The 20,773-nt window shown below is 37.6% G+C and overlaps 1 protein-coding gene across 1 annotated transcript in view; it reads right to left on the bottom strand.

Moving 5' to 3' along the window:
- Positions 1-9,652: 9,652 nt before the first annotated feature.
- pkdcca (protein kinase domain containing, cytoplasmic a) overlaps positions 9,653-20,773 on the bottom strand; it is a 36,391-nt gene continuing 25,270 nt past the window's right edge. The window contains exons 6-7 of the mRNA XM_051917985.1: positions 12,942-13,115; positions 9,653-10,734 (exon numbers count right to left, since the gene is read on the bottom strand). Coding sequence (XP_051773945.1) covers positions 10,640-10,734; positions 12,942-13,115 — 269 coding nt within the window. The 3' untranslated portion in view covers positions 9,653-10,639. The remainder of the gene's footprint in view (positions 10,735-12,941; positions 13,116-20,773) is intronic.

Raw genomic sequence — 20,773 nt, forward strand, 5'->3', positions numbered from 1 at the left:
GTTTTTTTGTCATGATTCGAGCGTTTAGAAACAAAATTTATGAGATTATGAATATCAAATATGAAATTTAATCGAAAGATTGGCAAACAACTTTGGAGAATTTGATGTTTCCCCATTCAAAGAGATAGGAGCTACACTTGCCGCGTTTCAAAGATGGCCGCAGAGTTAAATGACTTGTCTTAAAGGGACTTTAAGCATTCAGAAACGCCTCCAATGAACCATATATGGTGACAACACCTCCCTTTATAAATCACGTGAATGTAAATGCGTTCTATGCGCAGCGCATGGTTTGCCAAATCTTCCAGCAAAGTGAAACCAGCCATGACACTATAACTACGTTTCAAATGACGTCCCAGCTGTCTTTTATAGCTTTTCACACCAATTATGCAAATGTCTAGCTTGAACTATGAAATTACTAATTGATTATTTGCAATAAAAGGACACAGGAAACATGCAGCGGCACTTTGTTTTTGTAGGATCACCATTCTACCACTAGATATGATGTTTCATTAACAAAATCGAAGGAGCACATTCAAATGATCTATCCAATCAATCTGTCATCAGCAATTACCACATCTATCCTATCAGCATGAGAGAAAGCCTATATATATATATATATATATATATATATATATAGCCTATATATATATATATATATATATATATATATATACATATATACACAGTTGACTTACCTACATTCCTCGACAGTTTCTCAGCGTCCCTCTAGCACCCCGACTCCTCACTCTTGGCTTGTTCCCACAGCCAGGAATACGGGGGGAGTACTCTGGGTTCGGGCCAAATACCAAGCTCGGAGCCCTCTCCTCGGACAGCATGCCAAATACACATATTATTTTCTATCTGACTATTTGTAAGTATGAACTCGTGAATCTCTGCGTAAGCACACTCAGAGCTGTGCTTATATTTACACACATTCCTATGTATAAGTACAAGTTGGTAGATCCCACACTTTGCGTGAAACTGTTCTTAGCACTCATTACGCACACATCTGTGCATACGCACTGTTGATAAACGAGGGCCCTGGACTCTGATACCACCCTGGCACTTTATGGATCCCTTTAAAGGACTCAAGTAGAGCCTGTTCATTCTATAAAACTGCTGTTTACCTGCCATACTCAACTGTTTGCCATAACTTCTTAGTTTAAGACCCAACTACTTGCCATAACTCCGTCATGAAACGCCATGAAAATACCATACCTGCATTCTGACCTGTTGCCTGATCTCCTCTGTGCTGTGCTGTTCAATCCAAAAACATCTTGTATAAACTGTTTTGGGTTCACTTACATCTCTCTGTCTTAGTCTCTGTAACAATTGTAAAAGAAATCAATATGAATCAAGTAGAATGAAGTCTTCTGAACAGATTTACATCAAATATGGTAAGCAGAAGCTCATACGTGCTTAAAGTATTTTCATATGTGTTTTAAAGATGAATGAAAGTCTTATTTGTCTTATGAGGGTGAAAATTTGATGAGAGCATTTTTATATTTGGGTGAACTACTACTTTAATATGTGGAAACTTTAACTAAATCATTAGTAGGTGAAATTTCTGAAAAAAGAATAAACTTTTTTGGTATGTTTGATCAGCCCAACACAACACTGAATCAATTATTGGAGTGACTGTGTGACAGGGCTGTTTGTTTTTCTGACCAACTGCAGATAGTGTCCAGGAAACCTGCTCAACATTGGCTTGTCCTATGTAGGTCCTATGCTCAAACTTCACATTTGAACAATTTTCTCCATAGGAGAAATAACTGAGACATTAAAAATATATTTTTATATGGAATGACACACTTTCTTTCCTCTCTCCCTCTCTCACACTCTCTGGAGGGAGTCATGAGGGTCTGGTAGGCAGCCAGATGACCTCTGGACAACCTCAGCAGGCAGTTGTGTGTGTGTGTGTGTGTGTGTGTGTGTGTGTGTGTGTGTGTGTGTGTGTGTGTGTGTGTGAGAGAGAGAGAGAGAGAGAGAGAGAGAGAGAGTGTGAGTGAGTGACAGATTTAATACACCATCCTACACTTCACTTTCAATTGTTGACCATATCAGCTGCTTCCCTTTGAGACATGGGTACTGGATAAAAAGGCAAAGCTGCTCTCCTTTCTGAGTGTGAGCGTTAGAGTGTGTGTCCTTTTTCCCTTTTGGAGCTCTTCCCATCTGGCTGTCGCTCATGTATGTCCAGTCAACAGAAGCTCACTGTCTGTGCCTCTTAAAAGGCCTTTATCGTTGTACTATTTTTCCTCCCTCCCTGTTTTTCTCTCTCATCCCCCCTCATTTCTTTCATGCTGTGATGACCACTGTGTCTGCATTCCTCTCGCATTCTTGCTTCATCACGTTGAACCTCTGAACGCACATGACTGAGACAAAAACTCAAAGCTGCACCACAAACCTGCTGTTACACTTCAGACCAACATTCACCATTCTTTACAGGGATCGTGTCTTGAAAAAGAACATTTTTGAAACTTTTGAAATGAAAGTGTTCATGTACTCAGGATTAATATTATTAACTAAAACTAAAACCATAATAAATAAAATAATGATTAACTGAAATAAAATAAAATATATTAAAAATAAATTATTTTATTTCAGCTTTATTTCCAGCAACATTTCTCATTATTAGTACTAAAAATAACTAAAAAATAAATAAAAATAATATTATTAATTAAAAATAAAAATTATATAGACATTTTTTTTTACAAAAAAATCACAACAAAATTACTAAAATTTTTAACAAATTAACACTCAAACAGAATATATATATATATAAATCCAAATCCATCATTGTTTAGCTTGAGTCAGTTCAGTGTTGATACAGGCCACATACACACTGCAGCTAAATTCGGTTGTCAGTTCACCTTTTAGTGCTTAATCGCGTTCTGTACACACACAATTCAGTAAAATACGTGAGTGACAACCGCATTCTACAAGCGAATTAACTCCCGAAAAATACAGGTAGTGACAACCGCATTTACAGAAATGTGTGTACGGAACCGAACTGAACAACTAGTTGTTAATTACGTTTTTTAACCTTCATCGGAGATGCGTCTCTCTTCTGTATGTGCAGTGAATCACAGGGAAAGCGCGAGCCTTTACTCATTCGAGTTGCCAGATCTTGCTAGAAAAATCAGCGAACAAGAATAAGCCCATAATAAACCTAAATAAATCCAAATGCTTTATGTTGAAAATAAGACCAAAATATCGCGATTCCTGTATGCTCACTTTAATAACTCAATAAACCCGTTCGCTTTAGGAGGACGAGCTTAAACAACAAGCCCAAAAACGCTTATAATGAGTGACCGTGGCAACACAGAAAGAGCGCGCTGTGTGAAACAGGCTGTACACGCATAAACAAAACACGACGCCTCCGTCGGCTGTTAGTGTGTTTAGTTAAATTGCTGAAAATAACGAGTATTTTGTCACTGTAATATTACTTTGGTCACAATAACGGATACCAAACACGAGAGACGCCAGAACGTCGCTATGGTTTCCAAGCTGTCAATCATCGCATTTTCGAGAGTGAGTCGTGTTCCGTACACACATGTAATGACAATTTAGGGGATTCACTCCAACATTTAAATGCGGTTGTCACTCCTGAAACTTACAGTGTGTACGTGGCCATAGTTCTGTTGTAAAAATCATCAGTTATTAATTTAGTGCATTTTATTTATACAGGCTGTTACCAATCAAATAAATACAGTATCAACAAAATCCATTTTTGCACTGCAGAAGTAGCACAAGAGCTGCATCTAAAGCAGTATTTAGAATACAATGGCATAAATAATTCTGAGATTAATATTTTAAGAATAATATTTTTAATATTGAAATATCAAATGATTTTTAAAATTGAAACAGTCCTTAAAATACTGCCAGTAGGTGTCACTGGCTGCATCCAAAATCACATACTTTCTCTATTTTGAATAAGTAATTACTTACTAAAAAGTACAGCACTAAAAAGCATGTTCTATATAGTATGAATGGGTGTAGAATGAATGTAATCCGGATGTACTACAGTTACCATGTTGTCACTGCTAGTTGCGTCGCTTCATTGCCATTCACAAATCCTCTCCCATGGCCTCATGGGATAGTAAAGTGTCCATTATATGAACACTTCAGAATCTAGGGTACATTTTGCCAACTCTCTTGTCACATACTGTTTTGCGCCTACTATGTAGTAGGGAAGTATGTGATTTCAGCCACTGTCTTAATGAATGAGTCATTGCATCTTTCACTTGACTGATTTGTTCAAACGGCTGATTCATTCAGGAACAAAGCAAGTGACTTTCTTTTTGAAAGGATCATTAAGTCACTGATTTGTTCAAAAATGCTCATTCATTGATTCATTAAGAAAAAAAAATACTATATCATATAGAAATATAAGCCAAATACTCATACAGGGGCATTTTTGCTATATTGACCTTAGTTAGGGTAGCATCATATTTAGCTGTGAGGGACAGAAGTGCAGCATTTTCAATAGATTGTACTGTTGTTTACCAACATGCCAGTTGTTCAGCTGATGAAGCATCTTCCAGAAACTTTCAATAATCTTCATGAAACAGTTTTGAAAGTTGTGTTTTGAAAATTACATATGATCTAGGATCTTTATGTAGAGCATGTCTTTGCAAAAACTGTAAAGCTTAATTTTCATCCACGTAAAATTCAATATTGTGTCTACCCTGACTAAGGTTTTGCTAATATGCCAGCTGGCATTCATTTCCACACAGAGAATTTCTTCCATTGCTACTTTATATTGGTTGAAATTCCTTCCACTCTAATGAGTCACTGTAGTTGGCATGATGTAATGAAGGAACACTCAAACATGTTGAACTAACAACCCAAATGCAGAAAGGTGGAAGTTTTCTCCTCATTTCAGAAAGCCAGCACACGTCACAGCACTGAGGTGACTTTTTATCATGGTCTGTCTCTCATTAGTGGAGCTGCAGCTAACCCACAATCCCTCTCACCCTTTCTTCATCTCTCAGCTCCGTCTCTCTCACAGCCTGGAGCCATGCCTCAGGAAAAGCCATAATCCCTCAGGCCAATAGAAGACAGATGCGTCCCTCGCTCTCTCAGTCTTTGTGTTTTGCTTTCTCTCCTTATCTCTCAGTCTGACACATACACATTAACACACACTCAAGCGTCGAGTCCCCACACACCCCTCTCTAAAGATCTGATCCCGCCTGGGTTTTCAAGTTTTTGTGGTTCCATCTTCCTCTATCAGTCACGACGTAGAAATGAGCCCCTGTGGAAAGAGGATTTGGATGGTAGCATATGGAGAGCAGCTGTGGGTCAGGAGGTGAGCTGACCTGATGCTGTACCTGCAGCCATGAGTGATTCCGCTGAGGTCCGTCGGGAATGTTAGGCTGAAGTTCTCGCTCTGTGAGATAAGAGCAGGTAATTTAGGTTAACATATTACTCTGCTGATGGATGTTTATTTGATTTTGGTCTTGGGATCTTCACAGGAAACTGGAACAGGACATTCATGGCTCTATGCAGGTGTTTGTCCAAAACAACAAAACAGCAAGCACCTGTTTTTTTCACTTATGCACAAAATTGATCAAGGTTTAAAGGCTTCTGCTCCTCTCACCTGTCTGTGCTGAGGGACAGTTCCCTTAACCAGACTTTTGACTTTTAGCATGAGGTCTAGTCTACTTATTCTTGACCAGAACTGCCCACTTAGACAGGAAGAGACCATCTGACAGACATTTAAAGTGACCAGTCACAGTGTGTTTTGCTTTTAAATGCCTTTAAAGTACTTACACTCATCGGATTGGACCCTTTTTGCCTACAAAACTGCCTTAATTCTTCGTGGCATAGATTCTACAAGGTGCTGGAAACATTTCTTAGAGATTTTAGTCCTTATTGACATGATAGCATCACACAGTTGCTGCAGATTTGTCGGCTGAACATCCATGATGCGAATCTTTTGTTCCACCACATCCCAAAGCTGCTCTATTGGATTGAGATCTGGTGACTGTGGAGCTCATTTGAGTATAGCGAACTCATTGTCATGTTCAAGAAACCAGTTTGAGATGATTTGAGCTTTGTGACAGTGCATTATCCTGCTGGAAGTAGCCATTAGAAGATGGGCACACTGTGGTCATAAAGAAATGGACATGGTCAGCAACAATACTCAGGTAGGCTGTGGCATTTAAAGAAAATCTCCCTCACACCATTACACCAGCAGCAGCATGAACCTCTGATACAAGGCAGGATGGATCCATGCTTTCATGTTGTTTATGCCAAATTTTCACCGTAACATCTGAATGTTGCAGCAGAAATCGAGACTCATCAGACCAGTCAACATTTTCCCAATCTTTTGGTGAGCCTGTGTAAATTGTGGCCTCAGTTTGCTGTTCTTATCTGACAGAAGTGTCACCGGTGTGTCTTCTGCTGCTGTAGCTCATCTGCTTCAAGGTTGGACATGTTGTGCATTCAGAGATGCTCTTCTGCAGACCTTTGAGTTAGTGTTGTCTTTCTGTCAGCTGAACCAGTCTGGTCATTCTCCTCTGACCTCTGGCATCAACAAGGCATTTTCTCCCACAGAACTGCCGCTGACTGGATATTTTCTTTTTCAGGCCATTCTCTGTAAACCCTAGAGATGGTTGTGCATGAAAATCCAGTAGATCAGCAGTTTCTGAAATACTCTGAAATGTTATTGCAATACAGTACGCAACACAAATGCAATAGCATGTCATAAAAAGAAAGATGCCAACATAAGATACAACCGTAATTAAACTAAACCATACCTGTTCTACCTTCATGCAGCATATATTCTCTGGCTCTGTAGGCATCTTACAACAGTTCCCACACGAGTGATTTATAGATTATCATGACTGAATATGCTAATCAATGACTTTAAGATATCCCACATCAGCTACATAAATTCATCAACTAACCATTCAGAAACATCCTGTTGCATTCTACATGTTGTCACTTCTTCTTGAGTCTCTCTGTCTCCGGTTTGAACATAAAAGGCTGAACAGTTTCTGACTTTTCAGTGAGTCTTCGTGAGGTAATCGGCGTTGCTAACACTATGTGCTAACAGGAGCTCTTGAAACCCCGCCCTCTGCTTAGGAGTAGCAGCTCATTTGCATTTAAAGGGACACACACAAAAATTGAGCTTTTTTGCTTACCCTCAAAAAGTGACAAATTAAAAAAATTATCTGTGGGGTATTTTGAGCTAAAACTTCACATACACACTCTGGGGACATCAGAGACTTACAGTATCTCACAGAAGTGAGTACACCCCTCACATTTTTGTAAAAAATTTATTATAACTTTTCATGTGACAACACTGAAGAAATGACACTTTGCTACAATGTAAAGTAGTGAGTGTACAGCTTGTATAACGGTGTAAATTTACTGTCCCCTCAAAATAACTCAACACACAGCCATTAATGTCTAAACCGCTGGCCACAAAAGTGAGTGCACCCCTAAGTGAGAGTGTCTAAATTGGGCCCAAAGTGTCAATATTTTGTGTGGCCACCATTATTTTCCAGTGCTGCCTTAACCCTCTTGGGCATGGAGTTCACCAGAGCTTCACAGGTTACCACTAGAGTCCTCTTCCACTCCTCCATGACGACATCATGGAGCTGGTGGATGTTAGAGACCTTGCGCTCCTCCACCTTCTGTTTGAGGATGCCCCACAGATGCTCAATAGGGTTTAGGTCTGGAGACATGCTTGGCCAGTCCATCACCTTTACCCTCAGCTTCTTTAGCAAGGCAGTGGCCGTCTTGGAGGTGTGTTTGGGGTCGTTATCATGTTGGAATACTGCCCTGCGGCCCAGTCTCTGAAGGGAGGGGATCATGCTCTGTTGGCATTCATGGTTCCCTCAATGAACTGTAGCTCCCCAGTGCCGGCAGCACTCATGCAGCCCCAGACCATGACACTCCCACCACCATGCTTAACTGTAGGCAAGACACACTTGTCTTTGTACTCCTCACCTGGTTGCTGCCATACATGCTTGACACCATCTAAACCAAATAAGTTTATCTTGGTTTCATCAGACCACAGGACATGGTTCCAGTAATCCATGTCCTTAGTCTGCTTGTCTTCAGCAAACTGTTTGCAGGCTTTCTTGTGCATCATCTTTAGAAGAGGCTTCCTTCTGGGACGACAGCCACGCAGACCAATTTGATGCAGTGTGCGGCGTATGGTCTGAGCACTGACAGGCTGACCCCCCACCCCTTCAACCTCTGCAGCAATGCTGGCAGAACTCATACGTCTATTTCCCAAACACAACCTCTGGATATGACACTGAGCACGTGCACTCAACTTCTTTGGTCGACCATGGCGAGGCCTGTTCTGAGTGGAACCTGTCCTTTTAAACCGCTGTATGGTCTTGGCCACCGTGCTGCAGCTCAGTTTCAGGGTCTTGGCAATCTTCTTATAGCCTACGCCATCTTTATGTAGAGCAACAATTCTTTTTTTCAGATCCTCAGAGAGTTCTTTGCCATGAGGTGCCATGTTGAACTTCTAGTGACCAGTATGAGAGAGTGAGAGCGATAACACCCAAATTTATCACACCTGCTCCCCATTCACACCTGAGACCTTGTAACACTAACGAGTCACATGACACCGGGGAGAGAAAATGGCTAATTGGGCCCAATTTGGACATTTTTACTTAGGGGTGTAGTCACTTTTGTGGTCAGCGGTTTAGACATTAATGGCTGTGTGTGGAGTTATTTTGAGGGGACAGCAAATTTACACTGTTATACAAGCTGTACACTCACTACTTTACATTGTAGCAAAGTGTCATTTCTTCAGTGTTGTCACATGAAAAGATATAATAAAATATTTAAAAAAATGTGAGGGGTGTACTCACTTCTGTGAGATACTGTATTTTACATCTTGTAAAAATGGCATTATATCACCCCTTTAAATAACTTTTCTTCCCCATTTTGATGCTCAGTTTGAACTTCAGCAGATCGTCTTGATGTGATTGAATAATTAGATATTTGCGTTAACTAGCAGTTGAACAGGTGTACCTAATGAAGTGGCCGGTGAGTGAATATTGTATGTCTTTTTACAGTCTGAAAGAAATTTCCCATTTTTCTTTTTGAAACTTTGAAGAAGAAAAAAAAGAATTTGAAAAGTGGAATCATATACACTGCAGCAAAATAGTTTTCAATGTTGAAAACCATTTTGCTGCTTAATACTTGAGACTGATATTTTTTTCAGGATTCTTTGATGAATAGAAAGATCAAAAGATCAGCATTTATTTGAAATAGAAATCCGTTATAACATTATCTTTATTGTCATTTTCAAATGTTTAATGTGTCCTTTCTAAATATCCGCCTCCTGCGCGAGCCCGGTTTCCGGGGTACCAGTGGCGGCGGAGGGGGGTGGCATGAAAAAAAATTCTTTCAAAAATAAACAAATAAAATCTTTTTTGAGCATTTTTGAACGGTAGCATAGAGATGCAAATACTGCAGAGATATTGAGAAAATTGTAATACCTGACAAATGTGTTTTGAAACACTTAATAAAAACCTGTATGATATAACCCCTTTAATATTGTTACCCCTGTGATCCATTTATAATGTTAGTAACAAATATTCTATGCCCTAAAGTTCATATTTCAGTTTTTTAAGACTATTCTGACTGTGAAAACGTTATCACACACAAAAAGACACAGTTTTAAGTCACAAGACTTTATTTTTCCATATAAAAATATTACTCTCATATACAACACAACCATAAGACTCATAAGAAAACATGTACATGTACATCTCAGTGCTTTCACTGAAAGCAGAAACCTCTCGAACTCCTTCACCTGTCAAGTAATAGATCGACATTTCCTTGGGAAACTTTATCACACCACGAGGGGATTGGCTGACTAACCACAATCTAACAATCAAGTACCACAATTCACCTCTCAAATGGGTCATTACATTCTGCCTTTGAAAATAACATATAAAAAATTCAAAGCTTTAATGACAAGAAAATAAAATTACACTTTTTTATCGTAATAGAAATTTCTAGATTTGTTGCTAATGTTTGTGTTTCAGAAAAAATCAATTTTGATTTAAAAAATGATTTCATAATTTAAAAGAAGCGTTTTCATTCGTTAAACCAATAAATTACTTGTTTAGGCTGGTCTAGGTGAACATTTGGACATCAATTGTCAGAAGAACTTGTTTTACATGAGCAAATATTTGAAAAGATTTCAAAAATCAAAGCAAATGCTTTTAAAAGCTCAACAAATAGACCCTGATTCACATGGAAGAAAAAGTGCTGGATATCAGAGCAAATAAAGGAGGATTCTGTATGGGCAAAGACAGAAAGAATGACAGATGGAGAGAAAGAAAGAGTGAAAGAAATACTGACAGAAGATCTCATTAAATACACACTGGGACAAGCACAAACAGCCTCTCTGCATCTCTGCCAGATACACAAACACATACACAGTCCAATCCCAGCTTCAGAGAGGCAGTATTGCACATAGCTGACAGCTGACCTCCACCTGAGCGAGTCTCCAAGAGAAAATCCAACCTCCTGTAAGGTGCTTTCTCTGTTGAGCGTCCTCCCCGAATCCTGAGCGACATGCCCACGGGAAAGGACAGCACACGAGCGTCTTCAGAGGGAGCCGATCAGAAGATACTGATGATGTCTGTCTCTCATCTCAGCTCTCAGCTGCTCCCAGCCGTACGTATGAGAGTTTACCTGGAGCCGCGGTCAAGCTGGATGCTCCGGTTTTGAAGAGCACAAGCTGATGACCTGCAGAGATCAAAACAGGCTGTGTGAGAGGATGGCCATTTCCTGCTACAAAACAGCAGACAAGGCGAATTGGATGTGAGAAACAGGAAGTGGGAGGAAGAGAAATGTGAGAGTGCTGTGGATCTACACCATCAAGTCAAAAGGTGCGGTCACATTTACCATTGTTCAGCGAATTTTTGTGGGCGAAATCCAGTCATTTCAATAGGAATCATCATGATTGGGAATTTCACATGAGGACAAAAGATTGGCCCACTCAGATTTCACAACCGGTTGAAGTTAATTACAGTGATTTGATGCGCTGACCAACAGAAAGCTGCTTGGTTTGAAAGTGGCTTCTGTGTGAGTTGTGCTTCATACATCACAGACAATGGATTTTTTTGCCTGCAAAATTTAGGTAACATGACCACACTTTAACATCACGTAATATGGCTGGATTCTACCAAGTGTTGGATAGAATCAGATGTTTCTCATGACAAAAATAAGCAATAATCTCATATGTCTCCTCTGAAGTTTCACGATCATTCTCAAAAATGTTTCACATTCTCCTCAGATTTGCCAGGATGAAATTTGTAATCAAAAGTCAGTGATTTCAATATGTACTCAAACATTTCTCATCTCTTCCAAGACCAAATGATCTGAGCTATGCTATCCACGTTGATTTTATAGCTCCATGCTTATTCTGTATGTCAGCTATTTGTGTCTAGTTTTATTCCTCATGAGAACTTTTAGAAGAAACATCTTGTTGAAATCTCCTGAGCTATGAAAGAGCAACCTCTGGGTCATAAAATGTTCCAGTGGGCTATAAGAACAGATCTGAAGCAGTTGAGAGCCGCTGGTCCATATGCGGTTTTTATGTGTGGTGATGAGAGCGGGTATGAGGAGTGTGCCGTCACGGCAGTTAAAGCCCTCATCAGGAGGACATTCATCAGTTACCAAAGGACGTACACTCACACGAATCCATTAACACTACAACACACTATAGTGGCTCTTTTCCAAAACCTAGTGAGCTGCCTTGCTGTCTACTGTCTACATAGGCAGCTGTCTCTAAGGCGTCCTAACTGAAATGGATCCTCACAAGTGACAGGTCTAAAAACACTCTACATAGGCAGCAACTCTGTGCAACATACAAATAGTGCAGACTTGATTCACATTTGCATTCAGCAGAGTTTGATTTTAGTATGTTGGTTGCTGTGATACTCCAATAGAGTGCATTAGTGTCCACTTTTGAGTTTGTTCCGAAAAATACTTTTTCCATTTTTTTTCCCCCCATAGGGATTTTAAGAAGTCTTTGTTAAAAAGCCATGAATCAAGCCGACCAGCTACTAGGGCTGCAACTAACGATTATTTTGATAATCTGATAAATTTGATAATATTTTTTCGGTTAATCGATTAATCAGATAAAAATCCGAATTTTATTTATTTTATTTTTTTTGACAAAAAACACATTATTGCACGTCCTGCCCAATGTACTTCAAACAAATGTGCCAACTGAATGCTATGAAAACATAGTGCTAAATTTATTAGACTACCTGTCTTAATATTAAATAGAGAACACAAATATTTTAGGAATCTATCAAATACTTGTTCAAAGCTAAAAATGTTATTGCCTATTACTAAGCAAATAACAAACTGAAACAACTAAATAGTCATTATTCACACATAATATCCAAAAAAAAAAAAAAAACTTAATAACAGTCTGTTGTTATTGACTGTAATTGGGCATCTGAAAAAAACAACAACTATAAAGTGCTTTACTTTTTTTTCTACCTTTCTTGTAAAACAGTAAAATCGGAAAAAAAAACATGGATAACAACAATAATTATATTTTAGCATTAGAAATATTGCTGTGACTAAAGAGCTTACATATACTGGTGGATTAACCATTACAGAAACATGAAAAATGATTTTAGTAATCACCAATACAGCTGTGGCACAAACCTTACATTGGGTGGCAGAGGTCTAATAAATTTGTTAAGCACTGTATATATCTCTACATTACAAATTAATGAGGGTTTGTGTGTCGACTCACTGTCGGAGAGATGATAGAGAGAAAGAGCAGCTGGTATTGTGTATCTATTCTGCAGAAAATGAGTATTGGAAGCGTTCCAGATATTTCAGTATCGATACGTATCGACATTTTTGACAACACTACATTGCACTTAGTTTATTATTTCAGATGCCTTTTTACTAAAATTTTGTAACATTACCTGTCCACGTGCTCTGATTGGTCATGACGAAGGCCCGGCATTGGGCGTGTCTCTCACACATGTCAACAGCTTCATGGACGCTGAAGACTGACAGCAGGCATCCGTCGTGCTGATAGGACGGCCAGCAGCGGTAGTTCTCTGCTGCTATTGAGGCATCTGACACACGTTTATACTCTGTCAAAAGAGAGAAAGTCCTGTAAAAAAATGCTATTCTTCAAAATACTATAGTCATAAATATTTGTTATTTATGGAAATGGCCAGATAGTAAACCACCAACATCCACCAATATAATTAGATAGATTTTATTTTATTCATTTAATTTCATTGCATTGCAAGTAAGTAAATCTTTCATGTTCGATGCTTTCTGTCCAAGCTGACAGTCCCCATGACAGCACTGACACACACTGCTCAATAAATCAAACACATAACAACTGTCCAAGAAAAGCATAGTGTGTGTATATGTGTGAGTGCGTAGGAGCTTAACACACAGCGAAACAAACTCCTTCATTGTGTTAACACAGGGGGTGTCTTGTTCTTTGATGGAGTAGGGAGTCTTCAGGCTGTTGTTATTCAGAGCTTGACATGTGTCTTTTGATTTTTCCTTTATCTATTACTTCCTCACTCAAACACACAGATTTCAAATGCCACTCAGTGTGACCCCGACCACAATAAATGCCTCCGTCATGGGGCAGTCACAGTTAGAATATGGCAAAGAGAAAGAGGGAAGTAGATAAAAAGAGAAAATAGCAGATAAATAGAGGGAGACGTGAGGAGTGATGGCCAAGAGAAAATTAAACTAACACGTCCCTCCCATCTGTCCCTCCCACGCATTCATCTGCCCCATCTCTCTCGTCCTGTCACTTATCACTGCGCTGTCAGCTCTTCAGCAATGCACTACATCACTGAGCTAGAGAAACCAACGCCATGCTTCGAAACACACCTAACGTTTCAGAAAACATTGTGTGAATTTAAGAACAAACATTCGTTAAATAAAGGAATGTCCTTATGAAGTTAGTTTAGTTTAATGTCCAGTTCTCACTATTAACTAGTTGATTATTAGCATGCATATTACTAGGATATTGGCTGTTTATTAGTACTTATAAAGCACATATTAATGCCTTATTCTGCATGACCTTATTCTACATCCCATAATCCCAATACCTATACTTAACAACTACCTTACTAACTATTAATAAGCAGTAATTAGAAGTTTATTGAGGCAAAAGTCGTAGTTAATTGTTAGAAAATAGTGAGAATTGGACCCTAAAATAAAGTGTGACCAAATTTTTTTTTTAGCACATTTTCACCAAATTCTCAATTTATATCAAAATATCATTCTCATTACCATAATATATCTGGACACTTTATTTCCTATTATTTTATAAAATATTCCTATTACTTTCAATGGTGATTCTTATTAGATTATCTTTACTGTAATACAGTATTTTTTACTGTAATTCAACGATGACATTTTATTTCAATAGTAAAACAAATACTACCATGATGTATAAATATTTTTTATTAAATTTAAATAATATAAAATTTAATTCTTTTACATTATTATATTAATATTTCTAGTATAATATTAGAATTAATATATTATAATATTATATCATACTAATAATATTAATATCTCAATAATAATACTAATACTAATAATATATTATTTTATTATTGTATTAATATTATTAATATAAATATAATATTAGATAGGCATCCCTGTAACACTACAGATGAAAAATAGATGGATGGATAATATTACATTTTAACATATTAAATATTGTTATTAAAATGAAAAAATATATATAAATATTACATAATCATTATAGTATATATCATTATAGCATTACAGTAATAGAGTAATGAGATTTGTTAGATTACGGTAATGAGTTTTATAGGGGATATATTAAATTGTGATGAATATAAGGTTGCAGTGTAAATAACAAAGTTTTCGCAATATTCTACCTACTTAAACTCCTGCAATAATAGTTCTTACCAGCATGTCCTAACAAGTAATTTATCTGTTTACACTGAATGTAAAATTGCGTCACAATCATAACCAATAGGAACTAGATAATAAATAGCAGAACTTGTGGACAAATAAGATTTCACTGTGGACGGGGGTTAAAAGAGAAACATCCTAATCGATTGCCCACTATAATGTCACTCCTGATTATGAAACAGTATAATCAACTAACGTGTATGATAGAGACATGAGCTGAGTGCACTCTGAGACGTCAAGAGTAACTAATGAGAACAGACCTCTGTAACGCTGCCAACATTCTCCTCACTGCAGCTCTGATGGCCAGATCTTTTAAGTGTGTTTTTTGTCATAAAAATGTGCAGCTGTCTGTTTCTCATCTCGGTCATGTTGTATCAAGTCAACATTACAAGACGTGATTCACATTAACACAACATACTGTTTGTAATACTGAATGTATGACATTACATTACTGAACAAGGGCAGCTGTTCTGTCTCAGATGAGAGAAAGAATATATGTAGCTGTCCGTATGAATTCAACAGCTGCGAGTAGCTCAATTTGATGAAAACGGGCGCGTAGGAACAACCTGAAAAGTTTGTGTGTGTGGAAGAGGCACATTATACAGTAAAACGAATATTAATAACATGATGTCACATTTTTCTTTAACTGATTTGCTGAAAGGCAGACTTTGGTAAACAGAAATTAACCTTAGTAAGATTTTGCAAATAACATCGACCCAGCTAACAGGGATCATTCCTAGAAAATCTAGCAAGGTTATGAACAAACGTTCTTCTAATAACATTAACAGAATGTTTGTTCAAAATTATATAAGTCTCTGGTGTTCCCAGAATGTGTCTGTGAAGTTTCAGCTCAAAATACCCCACAGATCATTTATTATAGCTTGTCAAATTTGACGCTATTTGGGTGTGAGCAAAAACATGCCGTTTTTGTGTGTGTCCCTTTAAATGCAACTGAGCTGCTGCTCCCAGCCCCCTTTCCAGAAGAGAGCGGAGCTTTAACAGCTTGTGCTTCGGTTGCTCAACAACAACAAAGCTGGAGAATCTCACGCAGCCAAAATGAGGATTGTCAGTAACGGTGTTCAGCCTTACATTGTTCAAACCGGAGTCGACACTGATGGAGAGACTCAGGAAGAAGTCACAACTTTTAGAATGAAACTGGACGTTTCTGAACGGTTAGTGGATAAATTTATGTAGTTGCTGTGGAATTGATTCAACTCATCGACTAGCATGTGCCGTCATGGTAATCTTTTGTGCAAATCCAGTGTTGAATTGACCCTCGTTTCTGAAGCAGTCCAGCGTAAAATGACGGCATGGTAACAACACTCTACTACAACAACTCTTCCTCTTTTCTAAAGCAGCCCAACATGGCCTCACCCCCTTTGTTGCGTGTTCTCGGGGGCGGGGTTTATGTAAATTTTAAGGTTAGTGATGTCACTAAGCCGGGAAGAAGCTCATTGTAGTCCCTACCAGCTGTTTGTTGTAGTCCTTAAAAAGCGATTTCTGTAAAAGAAAATATCTCCCTTTGCATTGAACTTTGAGCGTCGTAACTTTGCAGATGTTGTTTATGCAACATTACACACTAACTAAAATTAAAAAAGTGAAATCATAATCAAGGACCCCTTTAATAACATGATTTTGCCTTTAACTGATTAACTGAAAAGGCAGACTTTGGTAAACAGACACTAACCATTGTAAGATTTTGCGAATAACATCGACCCAGCTAACAGGGATCATTCTTGGAAGATCTGGCAAGGTTATGAACAAACGTTCTTCTAATAACATTAATACAATGTTTGTTCAAAGTTATCTGGTCTTTAATAACGTTCTTAAAACATTAGCACAAAAACATCAGTGATAAACCTTAAATGTTTTTGTTGGACGTTGGTCTGACATTTTTTAAATGTTGCTACTTGTTTCAGAATGTTCAGAGAACATTCAACAGGAACATTCCCATAATCTTTGCAGAATGATAAAATGGAATGTTTACTTTAATTACTTTAACTCGACATTTTAAACATTCAGAAAAAAAAACCTTTTCATAACTTAATGGGAACATTAGCAAACCGTTTTTAGAACATATTTTTGTTAGCTGGGGAAGTGGCCTGTATTTTTATCTTATTTAATTTACTCCTCTTCAAAAAGTATCTGAACGCAGCTTTTTGCTAGCGCGCCTGTGACAAGACCCGGCAAGCAAACCTAAATCGCTTACTCATCTAAGATCATCAAACCGAGTTGATGACAATACTTTGTGACATTCCTCTTCTTCATGCTAATGCACCGTTAATATGATCGTTAAAGACTGTTGAAGGACGGCTTTGATTACACGCCAACCGCTGGCCAACCACGCTGAAATACAGCTAGTCTGAGTTTTCACAATCCAACCGTGGCTCTTTGACATTGTGCAGTTTGGAAGCAGAATGGCGATGGATACATTGTCATGGACCGCATGCCTTTGGCAAAAATGCTGACAATGTGGTCATGTATTTGAAAAACGATCCCATGGTAATCCATTTTGTGGACAGGATATATCGGTATAGAGCTGTCAATATGGCACTGCTGCACCGCTGTGAGGTTTATAAATGGTTCTGGATAGTGTCTCGGATGGTTTGGAGAGTTTTACTCGGTTTTTTATGCTCTTCGAGAAGGTTGTAACGTAAATTCAAGGCCTCATTCACAGCACTGTGACAATGGGCCTGATAAAAGGAGACGAGTCTTTAAAAGACCCGAGCTAACTGTGTGCTACCATAAATGTCGGAATCTCTGAGTCTCATTTTCCCTCTCTCGCTCTTCAGGGATATGGCTGGATGGGCTTTACTGACGTGATTCACTATTTCTCCTCGAAAGTAAGGCATTGAATGAAGGTCACTGGGCACGCTGCCTCCGATGAGATCTTTCTGATGAGTGAGTGTGGTGGGATCGAGGAGAGGGAGGGCCGTACGCACGCGGCAACTAAGTGGAGCAAGAAGCCAGTAAATAAGAGCAACTATTAGACTCTTTATTGCCCTAATTAATGCTTTATGGAGCTCCCGCTTTCTTTGAATGTTCCTGTAAGACGCAGGAGAAATGAGAGAGAAGGTGATGCAGTCAGCCAGAGGCATGCTGGGCTTTTAATGCGTGTTGGGCAGGAGTGAATTCCATAGGGAAACCCTGTCTGTATCCATGCAAATTCACAGTACTGCCAGGGGACCCTGTTTTACAAGAATACCTCAAACACCAGGCAGAGCAGAGAAGTGTCCAGTCAAAATACCACACGCTGGACTAGAATGGAGGTTACGAAGGCCTGTTCACAAGAATATTACATGAACTTTTAAATATTAGCCAATCCCGTTTATTCCCCATTATCCAGAGAGAAGAATGGCTGATATATTGCCGAAATATATTTAAACACTTACAAATAAGATGTGTACAAATTGGTGAATTTAAATGAACACTTATACTACCGTTAAAAAGTTTGAAGTTTCTTTTCTGACCACCAAGGCTGCATTCATTTGTCAAAAATACAGTAAAAACAGTAATATTATGAAATACTTTTCTGTTTTAATGTTTTATAATGTAATTTATTCCTGTATTTTCAGCATCATTACTCCAGTCTTCAGTGTCACATGATCCTTCAGAAATCATTCTAATATGCTGATTTGCAGCTCAAAACATTTATTATTATTATTATCAATGTTGAAGACAGTTGTGCTGCTTCATATTTTTGTGGAAACTGATGCATTCTTTTCAGGATTCTTTTGATGAATAGGAAGAACAACATTTATTTTAAATAGAAATCTTTTGTGACATTATGATTGTTTTTACTGTCACTTTTGATCAATTTCAAGTGTCCTTGCTGATAAAAAAGTATTAATATCTTTAAAAAAATCTTACTGACCACAAACCTTTGAACTATAGTGTATTTTACACATTTACTCAAAACTGATCACTTCTAAATAGCCAATCGACTAATAATCTAAAAATGACCAGATATCAGCCCAGTTGTTATTGTGATATGATGTAAATACATGAAACTGTTTATGTTTTTTCAAGTGCAAAATATTGAATGTTCGCCATTCTCATAAAATTGTACAGCATGGTTTTCATCAAGAATAATAATAATAAAAAAAGACTAGTCTGCAAATAAGTGATGGAATAAAATATTATTTTTTTAAATTATAGGCTTGAAGCAGCACAAACTGTTTTATATGTTTAAATTTACAGCAAAGACAGCTGATGGTGCAATGAGAGTGGAAAGAGTTAAATGTCTCTGGAGAAGATGGCCCTCACTTGCTTAACGCTCTCATCAGTCAACAAGTGTCTGCTTTAGACTGCCAATGGAGCATGGAGAAGAGAAGGAGGGATAGCAAAGAAAGAAAAAGAGAATTGGGACAAAATGGCAAAAACGGGTGGAGCGAGTAGAAGACGGAGGTGTTTCTCAGTGCAGAAATGGATGTTTTGTCCATCAGGCCTATAAGCAGCCCCTCTGTTCACTAGTTATATAAACTCTAATCTTCTAAATCTCCTCTCATTTGTCCTTACATGCACACACAAATTTTCCCTCTCGCTCTCTACACTGACTGAACAACTGGTTAATTCCGGGGAGATTTGAGGAAACTCACTCACTGCCAGGATTCTGCTGCCTTCTAGTCATTTCAGAATGATCGTATTTACAAGATGAGCACATGAACACCACCACAATTACTGGTGGGAAACCCAGGCTTTTCTTTGAGCACAGCTCTTTGAGTTTTGTGTTTCTTAGTATTTTGTCTTGTTTTCCAGGACTAAACTATTTTAAATCAAGATCCTTTTACTTGAGAAGCCAAATGACTTAAGATATTAAGTCTTGTTTCTGAAAAATGAATCAAAATTCATGTTTTGCTTAAAACCACAAAAAAAATCTGAATGCATAACTCTGTGAATGACATATGCTGCCAAGTTAGGTATCTTACAAGGCAGAATAATTTTCCTGCCTTCCATTTTGAACAGTATCAGGGTCCGTTCACACAGAATGCATTTTGCATTTTTGCTATGTACTACTTTTTCATTGTTTTTCTATGTAAACACGCTAGACGGATGTGTATGACCGTTGCGCTCGTGTCTTGAGTCTTGAGAAACTTAAAAAAATGCATCTCGAGACCAGTGTTAATTTTGACAGCAAATTTTTATTTAGTTTTAGTCATAGTTTTTTGACTAAAATGCCATTTAGTTTTAGTCATATTTTAGTCATCGGAAATTGTTTTAGTTTTAGTCTAGTTTTAGTCGACTAAATATCATAAGATTATCTAATTTAGTTAAATTGTAATGCATTAAGCATTTCTCTAACAATATACAGATCCTATACACTGATATAGGTACATATGATATTCCCCAAACTGTTTATGTTCACCCAACTGTACTTTGCTCACCAAAGCGGACGGTTTTTGACTGTTCAAGTGCAAAAACACACGAAAGAGTAAAATTCAGTACTTTTCAGGGATTAACACACTTATCATTGAGGTACTATTATAGTTTTCGTTTAAAATTTTTATTAGATTTGATTTTTAGTTTTTCTGCTTTCATTGTAATTTTAATTAAAAGTTTTAGTAATTAAAACTTTTAGTTTATGTTAAAAGTTTATGTCTTTTAGTTTTTGCTTATGTCTATAAGTTTTTATTTCTGTTTGTTATTTTAATACCTCAGGTTAAGCCAAAGCTTAGAAACTAGATTAAATAAAATAAGTTTACATTTTTTATATATATATTTATTTTTTATTTCAGTTAACGTTTATTTCAAGTAATGAAGATTTCTTTGGTTTTAGGTTTAGTTAACTATAATAACCCTTATACTTGTAAAATATATTGAATAACATGTC

The sequence above is a fragment of the Ctenopharyngodon idella genome, chromosome 13 (assembly GCF_019924925.1).
Source record: "Ctenopharyngodon idella isolate HZGC_01 chromosome 13, HZGC01, whole genome shotgun sequence".
Classification (NCBI taxonomy): Eukaryota; Metazoa; Chordata; class Actinopteri; order Cypriniformes; family Xenocyprididae; genus Ctenopharyngodon; species Ctenopharyngodon idella.